This window comes from Gymnoscopelus braueri (assembly GCF_963280865.1).
Source record: "Gymnoscopelus braueri genome assembly, chromosome: 20".
In the NCBI taxonomy this organism is placed as follows: Eukaryota; Metazoa; Chordata; class Actinopteri; order Myctophiformes; family Myctophidae; genus Gymnoscopelus; species Gymnoscopelus braueri.
Genome location: NC_137622.1, coordinates 25,123,505 through 25,133,504, shown reverse-complemented (window position 1 = coordinate 25,133,504; position 10,000 = coordinate 25,123,505). Strand labels below are relative to the sequence as shown.

The 10,000-nt window shown below is 44.0% G+C and overlaps 1 protein-coding gene across 1 annotated transcript in view; it reads left to right on the top strand.

Moving 5' to 3' along the window:
* slit3 (slit homolog 3) overlaps nucleotides 1-10,000 on the top strand; it is a 291,694-nt gene that overhangs the window by 260,061 nt on the left and 21,633 nt on the right. The window contains exons 28-30 of the mRNA XM_080416680.1: nucleotides 121-218; nucleotides 5,778-5,917; nucleotides 8,696-8,789. Coding sequence (XP_080272806.1) covers nucleotides 121-218; nucleotides 5,778-5,917; nucleotides 8,696-8,789 — 332 coding nt within the window. The remainder of the gene's footprint in view (nucleotides 1-120; nucleotides 219-5,777; nucleotides 5,918-8,695; nucleotides 8,790-10,000) is intronic.

The following is a 10,000-nucleotide window of genomic DNA, read 5'->3' as shown; positions in this document are numbered from 1 at the left end:
TACACCGGAGGAGGGCATAGCCTTGTTATGAATAATGGAGTCTTCTTTGTCTTATAGAAGCAGATTGTATTGAGGGACTACTTTTAATTGCTTTCCTCTTCTCTTCTCTCTCTGCTCCAGGGTCAGAATTGTGAGATAGCTATTAACGCCTGTATCAGCTTCCCCTGCTCTAATGGAGGGACGTGCCACACGCAGCCGGGACACCAGGATCAGTTCAGGTAAACACTGTTCTCTACATCACATGGTTTTGAAGTGGGGCCGCCAGGGGGCGCTGATTGGGAATGAGAGAAAAATTAAGGAGAAATATAATTATATACAGCCCGAGGCTATATATAGCCCTGCTCTACTTGTCAAAATCTTTCGAAAATATCCAATGAGCGTGTATCGGCTATTTTAGTTACCTAGAGGTTTGTATCTTGCTTAACTAAAATAGTCAAAGAATAGTCAAAAATGTCTAACAAGTTTAGGCATAAGGGGTAAGGCAGTGCCCCTAGAGTTCGGGCCGCTACATGGCGCTCACACCTACGTCGCACTGCGTGGATATGAGTCTGGTGCTTCCATGAGGACGTTTTTTTTCCCAAGGGGCGGGATCAAAACAACAGCCCTCGACACAATTGGTTAGACCTACAACCAACTACCAATTACATTCTCCCATATTCGAATACTGGGCCCTGATTGGTTACCCACGTCTTCTGGAGCAGGAAATGGATTCTCTATGGAGCGGTGCCAGACCCAAATCCCTCGCAGATTCGTCTGGTCCCAGGCTACCATATATGGGCATGCCCCCTTTTGTGCCCATATATGGAGCTGACTGATTTTTTTGTGCCTGATGCCATGACGACAAATTGAGGTTAGACAATACATTCCCTATTTGGGTGTAGCTGCATTGGGAACTCCTTATATGGTTATGGCTGAGTCATACTGACATGAGCCTGACGGCGTGGTCCGCCCACCCACCACCCACCTGCAGGCAGGTCCTCCCTTAAGCCAATTTTTATTTAGGATGATTTAGAATATTTTTGTGGTTAAATAGGTTACAACCAAATACTTCAATTGAGTGTATGGGTACGTACTGTACATATATGTGCATAGATCACACAGAAGCATGCTTACAAATTGATTAAACACATTTTTATTGGTTAATGCGTTTGGGCCTTGGGTTCAACTCCAGTACGCCTCCCTACAGCCCCGTGTTGTCTCTTTAGCGGAGAGACATTTTACAGCCTGACCCTGGAGTCTCATTTACAGGCGAAAAAATCATTTCACTCTGAACCTCAGACATCTAGACAACGTGATTAGACTGAACAGTCCTGTTTAAACTGGACGAGCCATTGTCCGAGATACAGTAACCCCTAATGCCAACCCCATAATGGATTTTCCTTCTATGACGTTTGTGTCCATTTGAATGTGAGCGCGCGCGTGTGTGTGTGTGTGTGTGCTCCAAGTTTTTTTTCCCAGTGCCCTGTTGTCTCTGACTTTTGACGTACGACCATTATGATTGAAGCAATTGTCATAAATACCTTTAGCAGATCTGCCCCCCTCCCTCCCGCCGCCCCCCCCCCCCCTCTCTCTCTCTGAACTTAATAAGGCCCCTGGCCTTTGAAAAGACACAATGTGCCTTTGGCCTTTAGCTGCTGCATGCTAATTCTATCAGAGGCTCTCCCTCTGCCCTTTAGGGACCTTCTCTTAATGTTAATACCAACCCGGGTACATACTAGTATCCTTTGAGTGAGAAAGACAGAGAGACAGACAGACAGACAGACAGACAGACAGACAGACAGACAGACAGACAGACAGACAGACAGACAGACAGACAGACAGACAGACAAGACAGAAGGGTACTGAAAGAGAAAAAAGCAAAATCGTGAAAAGTAAAAAAGAGATGAGAGAGGAATTTTTAAGAGAAGAAAAAGAGAGCAGAGTAAATAAAGTAAAGGGAAAGGGATGTAGGGATGAAACCGGAGCATAATGAAAGCTAGTGGGAGGGAACTAGAAAGAGAGAGAGAGGGGGAGAGAGAATTCCCCTTTGACATTTTTTAACATGAAAGTATAATCAGCCGTTGGTATTCCAATAAGTCCAATTAAAGTCAGTTCTGCCGCGTTGTGGACGTGAACCAATTTGTCAAGCTCTGCGCTCAAAATGTCACACCTGGGGATTTGATTGGTGGAGGCTAACCTTTGACCCCGCTGGCGCTGGCTACATGCTGCACTCAGCTTGTGTTTTCCAAAGCGACAGCGTTTCCCTGCCTGTCCCTGATGTGTCTTTACCAGTGGTGGAAAAAGTACTCAAATGTTTTACCTAAGTAAAAGTATCAATACCGCAATGTAGAAATACTCTGTTACAAGCAAAAGTCTGGAATTCAAAATTTACTTGAATAAAAGTACAAAAGTATTGGTGTCAAAATGTACTTAAAAGTACCAAAAGTAGAAAGTACTCAATATGCAGAATGTCCCATTTTTCCCAAGTTTTCAAATGTATAAAATGCATAAAAATCTTTTGAAAATAGCAGATCTACAAGCTCACAATGCGTTGCGTTGCATCGCGACACATTGTGAGCTTCTAGACCGGCTATTTTCAAATGGCCGAAATGTATATAGGGCTGAAGTGGGTAATGTGTGTTTCGTGTTTTCAAAATCTACAACTTAACTAGTCACTAAAGTTTTCAAATAATTGTAGTGGAGTAAAAGTATAATATTTGCCTGGAAATAATGTACTTAGTTACTTTACATCACTGCCAAAGCGACAGCGTTTCCCTGCTTGTCCCTGTGTCTTCACTGTGTTGCCTTGTTTTCTGCTCTTCGTTTCCACTGCCGTTTAGATGTATTTTGCATTTACATTCCTTAAAGCGACACACAATTTTTAAGGTCGACACAATAGCTCGTCTTTGTTGTTGTAGTCTTGTTGGCCGCGAGCGCACTTACACTCTGCTTTCAATCAGCTTTCAATCAACATCAACAATTCCATCAGGAGAACATTAACCGTTCAACCTGGCGTCCCTTTTTTGAGCATACCATTATGGGCAAGAATTTTAATGTAAAACCAATAACGATCAGCTTGTAGATCGGCTATTTTCAGCTATTTTCATAAAGGGTTTGAATAGGGATTAAGTGGTTAAAGCAATACTATCCACTGCCATTAAATCTGCGATAGGACTGGAGAGGAGATTTTGTTTGCCCTGACAAACCTGAACAAATCCCAACTCTTTCCGTAGGACTGACTGACCCTAACGTTAAACTTGACCATCTCTAACATAAACCTAAACATATCCGTTTGATTGGTGGAGCTTGCTCTAGCTTGCTGGGGGCCATACACAGTCTGGGAATAAGTGCTGCCTTAGAGGCAATATTCAAGGCAAAAACCAAATCCCTGAACCGAGAAGGCTGGTCATAACAGACCACGATGGCAACAGCTAATGGGGATGAGACTAAATTAAAGTAAACTAACGGGTCTGACAGCAACGGTTCTTGGTGTAATAAATCACCAGCAGGGTTCAATTTGTTACATGCATGCAAACGAACTTAAAGTGGACATTTTATGCTGTTTTACAAAAATATGTTGTATTTGTTACGGCCCTTGCAACGTGTTATGAGTGATTAGCTTACAAATATAAAACATCATTTTCTCAGATTTCCCAGCATATTTTGAAACTTTTTCATCCGCAATGATAAATGACCTGTTCTGGGGCACTGTTAAGGGAAGTAAATGAAGGCACTTTTTTGGGTGGAAGATACATCACAGATCTCTCCCAAAATGACCACAAACCAAATAGAAGCTACATTTCATGATATAGGCCCTTTAATCCATTACGACCGGGAACTCATCTGTGTAACCACTTTAACCATTATTTTATACTTTGGCTATTCAAAAATAGCAGATATACAAGCTCATAGAGCAGCACCCATGAGCTTGTAGATCTGCTATTCTAGAAAAATCGTGAAAATGTGTGCAAATCTTTGAATATATATTTTTTAAAGCGTTTGTAAAAAAGCAAAAAAAGCAAAAAGCAAAAAGCAAAAGATTTGCACAAATGTTCAAGATTTTTCAAAAATAGCAGATCTACAAGCTCGTAGCGCGGCACTCGGTGCCACGCTATATGAGCTTGTAGATCTGCTAGTTGTAGGTATAAAATAATGGTTATAGCTCAAATCTAAAATGACACAGATGCGTTCCCGGATTGAAAGGGTTAATTCATGCATAAAAAACAGTTTAGTCCAGCTTAAGTAAACCAGTCACACACACACACACACACACACACACACACACACACACACACACACACACACACACACACACACACACACACACACACACACACACACACACACACACACACACACACACACACACACACACACACACACACACACACACACACACACACACACACACACACCCTCCGCGCTGCATCGCCCCACTCAGCCCCCGCCAAGCAGGGCGAGGTGTAACTGACAAGAGTGACAGACAGACAGGAAACCCAAGGGCGTGGGGGTAGTCGCTGCACTGGGCGTTCAGTGACAAATGACCTGCGTCGTCACTAGTGGGCGTGAGCACAGAGCTAGCGAGTTGTAGTGAGATAAAGTGTTAGCCTGAGACAGACAGAGGGAAACAGAGGAAAACGTAGAGGGGAGAGAGAGAATGTCGTTGCTGTCGGCCAGAAACCTATTATCTCCATATTTTAACTTGTTGTGTTGTACTTGATGATCATACAACAGCGTCACACAAAAGTATCAAAAGTAGCAGATCCACAAGCTCGATCTGCTAGTTTTGCTACTTTGGAATTTGAATACTGAAAAGTAACAGTTTTGGAGATATGAGGTTTCCACCCGACAGAGACAAGGGGTAGAAGAGGTATGCTAACCACTTAAACCCCATATGGGTAACTGGAGTCCCTCAGGGCTCAAAACTAGTGAATTTTCGGTTTTCTGTTACTGTGGGGAAAACTTTCGCTGAAAATAGACAATCGACAAGCTCACAATGCAATGCGGTATTCGCCTAAACCACTCGGCCATCGTTGCATCCGGCTATGGCTATTTGGGGGTCCTTGGCATGGAAAAGTTTGGGAACCCCTGATCTAGTGTATAGAATAGAATAGAAACAAACAGAATAGATTACAGACACCGGAAGAGAGATTGGATGAGCCAAGTGCGTCAGCACAGAAGACATATTTATCAAACTCAGTGCTTCAAAGCACTCATCTGTGTGTGTGCGACTGTGCGTCTCTATGTCTGTGTGTGTGTGTGTGTGTGTGTGTGTGTGTGTGTGTGTGTGTGTGTGTGTGTGTGTGTGTGTGTGTGTGTGTGTGTGTGTGTGTGTGTGTGTGTGTGTGTGTGTGTGTGTGTGTGTGTGCACGCGTGCATATGTACTTTGATGATGATGAATGCGTGCATGGTCTATCTGGAGAGAGCGAGAGAGAGAGAGAGGGTGAGCAGACGACAAGCAAGAGAGCAAGGGGTGATGGGAACTGGGGAGGGCGGCATTGGAACGAGACACAGGGGAGCGGAGAAGAGAGGAGCGGGTGGCAGGGCATTTGAGGAGGGGAGGGGGAGGAGGGTTTGATAATTGCCTCCGGGACCCCTGGCTGGGTGGGACCTGACAATGTTGGCATCAAATGAAATAGACTTCATCTTAGGTCACCGTTATCTAATGCATACCATTTCTGCCTTTCAAGATAGCGTTTTAAACGTGTGTGTGTGTGTGTGTGTGTGTGTGTGTGTGTGTGTGTGTGTGTGTGTGTGTGTGTGTGTGTGTGTGTGTGTGTGTGTGTGTGTGTGTGTAGCTGTGTGTGTCCCCCGGGCTTCGAGGGCCAGCGGTGTGAAATAGACCCCGATGACTGTGAGGACAACGACTGCGAGAACAACTCCACCTGCGTAGACGGAGTCAACAACTACACCTGCATCTGCCCACCCAACTACACAGGTACTGTAACACACATGCACACTGTAGCAGAAAGAGAGAGAGAGTCACATATGGATGGAGGGGGAGAACAAATGGAGGACATAAATAGAGAGAGAGAGAGAGAGAAAGAAAGGGAGAGAGACAGAGACGGAGAGAGATTGAAACAGAGAGGGAGAGAAACTTGGTTTGAATCCAGCAAGTTAAAGCCAAACTGCTGACTAGAAGGTTTTTAACTTCTGCCTGACAGACTGGAGTAGCAAGCGGTGACCTCTAAGGAAAAGAAAGATTGTGTGTACGCACACACACATGTACACACTCCCTCACAGCTGGTCCCCTTTGACACTGGAACCAAGTCAATCCGCACACACACACACACAAAAACGCACTCTCTCCAACCATGTCATTACTGCCACTGGCATAGAGGGGTCCTTCACACTGCCAGCCATCCCACCACATACAGGGCGCGCGCACGCGCACACACACACACACACACACACACACACACACACACACACACACACACACACACACACACACACACACACACACACACACACACACACACACACACACACACACACACACACACACACACCCTCCTTTGCCAGTGAACCTGTACACTCCTCAGTGGAGCGAGTCATAATGTTACACCGTCACTGAGGGCTTGGAGGATGGGACTGCAACAGCTGCTGCAACACACACACACACACACACACACACACACACACACACACACACACACAGGGCTGAAAGGCCAGGACTGCACCAGTGATCTACCACACTCCATGTTCCATTTTCTCTGAGCTCAGCAACCGACACCGTCACCACAAAATGACCAGCGGGGTTCATATGATCCCCTGCACGTCACAGTGTTTCCTGAAAGCACCATGATGTGCTGGGCTAACTTTAGATGGCTCAAACTTTAGATTTCCACTTTTGGGCTTTTTCAGCCCCAACGCATCCGACCAGTTTTATTTTAAAACGTCGAACTGGATGCCTTCCTTTACACAGCAGCAGTACTGACAGGGCAAGACAGGGAAATGTGGACGATCCATGTTTTTTTGCCATCTCGAGACCTGCCGGGGCATTTTAGAGAACATCCTGATCCATACCTGGTTTCTGAATTGAACAGCAAAACGTCGGGTGACGGCTTTTGGTAGACATACGATGTTCTATTTTCAACTGGAGGGAAAGAAGGCAGATGGGCCGAGAGAGAAAAACGCTGGGTTTCAGTTTGAGTATTTTTAGCATTCATCTCATCGGAGAAAGTCGACAAAGCTACCTTTTTTTCACAGCAACGTGCCATTCTGTAGTACATCCACGGTACGCCCACGCCCAGGGAGCTGTCTGCTACAACTATAGCCTACGGTACCGCAGTCCGCCGCTGTAGCGTCTCCAAAGAGCAGCGTTGGCATTAAGTGTCTAGCACAAGGTCACTTCCACAGAGGGAGAGAGAGGGGAGAGAGCATTCCTCCATTCACTTCAGCCACACATATTTTTCCCTGCATGCACGTCTGGGAATTCAAACAAGCCACCTGTCCGCCGCTGCTAAGGGCCAAGGGCCACGTTTGTGCTGTGTAGAGGGAGGCAAGGTCTGAATGGGGCGGAATCAGAGGGGAGAAATTGTTGAAGGAGAGAAGGAGGCGAATGTATTTGATTGGACCCTTCCTAATCCACCAAATTAGCAGTTTTCACTATCCGTGCAGATGTGTGTCTGTGTGTGCAAGTTAAGTGATGTGGAAGCACATCAACATTTACTTTTTCTATAAAGCCCATAATGCATTAAACACACTTATAATGCATTATAGTGTTCTTATAACACTGTATAATTATAGCGATAAGCATGATGCTTTATAACAATGTCCGTGTAGCTCAGTCGGCAAAGCTTCGCCTTTGGACCACAAGGTTCTGGGTTCAATCCCGGGCACCACTAACTCAGCATACATGTAGTATGAGGATTGATTGATTGCATGGATTGATTAAATACAGTACTTTATTAACAAGATTATAGTAACAGTACAGTCAAAAGTTAGGCTATGTAGCCTGACAGCACGTCACAGGTTCGAGTCCTGTTTGCTGCATGTCACTACCCATCTCCTGTCTAACTGAACTTCACTATCCATAAAGGCATAAAAAGTCCAAAAATAAATGTTTTATTTTTTAAGTTATGCTAAAAGGATAACAGTACACAAAAAAGCCCCAGGGGCTTGTTTCCAATAGTAGCACGGCTTGTGTAACTAAGACGTAAGTGCTGGGAGCTGATGGTAGGCATTGGGCAATCCATCTCCCAGGGATCTAGAGCATTGAAAAGGGGATAGATACCCTCGATCTCGGCCCGATACCAACAATGAGCCTACATCCACTTATTTATTACTTACTTACAGTATAACAGCGATTATAATGCATTATAAGCTATAATAATTACAACTATGTAAGATTTATAGCACACAATGATCCTGGCCAAAAGTAAGTCAGTGAGTGAGTGACCAGCAATTATGAAGTATTATGATACTTGATGATGATAAGTAATTACAAAATACTTGTTGATAAAGCATTATGAGTGCTTATACTTTCAGGTATAAATGTGTTGATACAAGTTATAAAGCCTTCTGAGCATTTATAAGTGCTCATAACTAATATTATGCAGTGTTAAAAGCAGATTGTAATGCATTATAGACATGGGGCTTTCCTTCTTTCATTCCATTTCTGTTGTTTGTCTTATCTCAAGGTAATCACTTTTATGGAGTGTTGAATAAATCATATTTCTCTATCTCTATCTCCCCCCCACCCTCTCTCTAGGTGACCTCTGTGAGGAGGTGATTGACCCCTGTCTCCATGGTTTCGACCCCTGCCAGCATGACTCCAAATGTGTTGCGGTCGCTCGCGGTTATCGGTGAGTGACAGCTCCAACAGGAACATGGGCGGTCGAAGGGGGTCGTGGGGGTCAACCCACAGGAAGTGACATGGGCGCTAAAGTGGAGGGTTTACCGTTGACTCCTTTACCAGAGCTCACACACATATAAACAACCAGTCAGACACGCACACGCACACGCACTGCACACATGCTGAGAAAGCTTCACTGCCTTTGTATGTTGACAACACACACCATGAAACGGTTCACCTTACTCATGCCAAGGCACTCACTCACATACTTGCTACTAGCCATAACCCATTCAAGGAACCCATCTGCAAGGAGCTTGTATATCTGCAAAAATAAAATAAAATCATGAAAATGTTTGCAAATCTTTGAATATATATTTTTTCAAGCAAACATTTTTTAACTCAAATCTTCTGCTTCTGGGGTTTTTACAAATGTCTTCTATATCCTAACAGTTTTTTGAAAAAAAAAATATGTTGCTATATTTATCAAGTTTTTCATGTCAAGGAGCCAATGTATTTGTCCGCGGACCCCCCCATCTCAAAATATTCTTTTCCAGGGACCCCCAGAAACAAAGATTTGAGTTAAAAATGTATATATATTCAAAGATTTGCACACATTTTCAAGATTACATTTTTTTTTAAATAGCAGATCTACAAGCTTGTGCTTGTAACTCTGCTATTTTTTAATAGCCAAAGTATAAAATAATGGTTAAAGTGGTTACACAGATGCGTTCCCGGTTTTAATGGGTTAAACACACACACGCTCACGCACACACACACGTGAGATTAAATGTGTGCATAGTGCAGCCTTAAACCGTAATCTAAACCAATTACGTTCAATCTAAATTGATTTAGTTTAGAATACGTCGGTTGGCATGTGATTTTATTTTTTGGGCGGTGAAACCGCCCCTATAAGTGAGGTTTGGACATCGACATTCGCTGCACTGTGATTGACCACCATTGTACCCCCCCCACCCATTGTACCCCCCCAACCCTGCGCTGTGATTGGCCACCATTGTACCCCTAACCCTGCACCGTGATTGGCCACCGCTGACTCTATTCAGGACTGTGATTGGCTAGTGAAACACATGACACATGTGCATAGCCCTATAAACTATGCACTTAAAAAAAACACATATATGTTTTTTTTTAAGTTAGGGGTGTACAATGGTTGGTCCACAATATTACTTTTCTTTAAGTGAACTTCCATCACTGTGATGACCA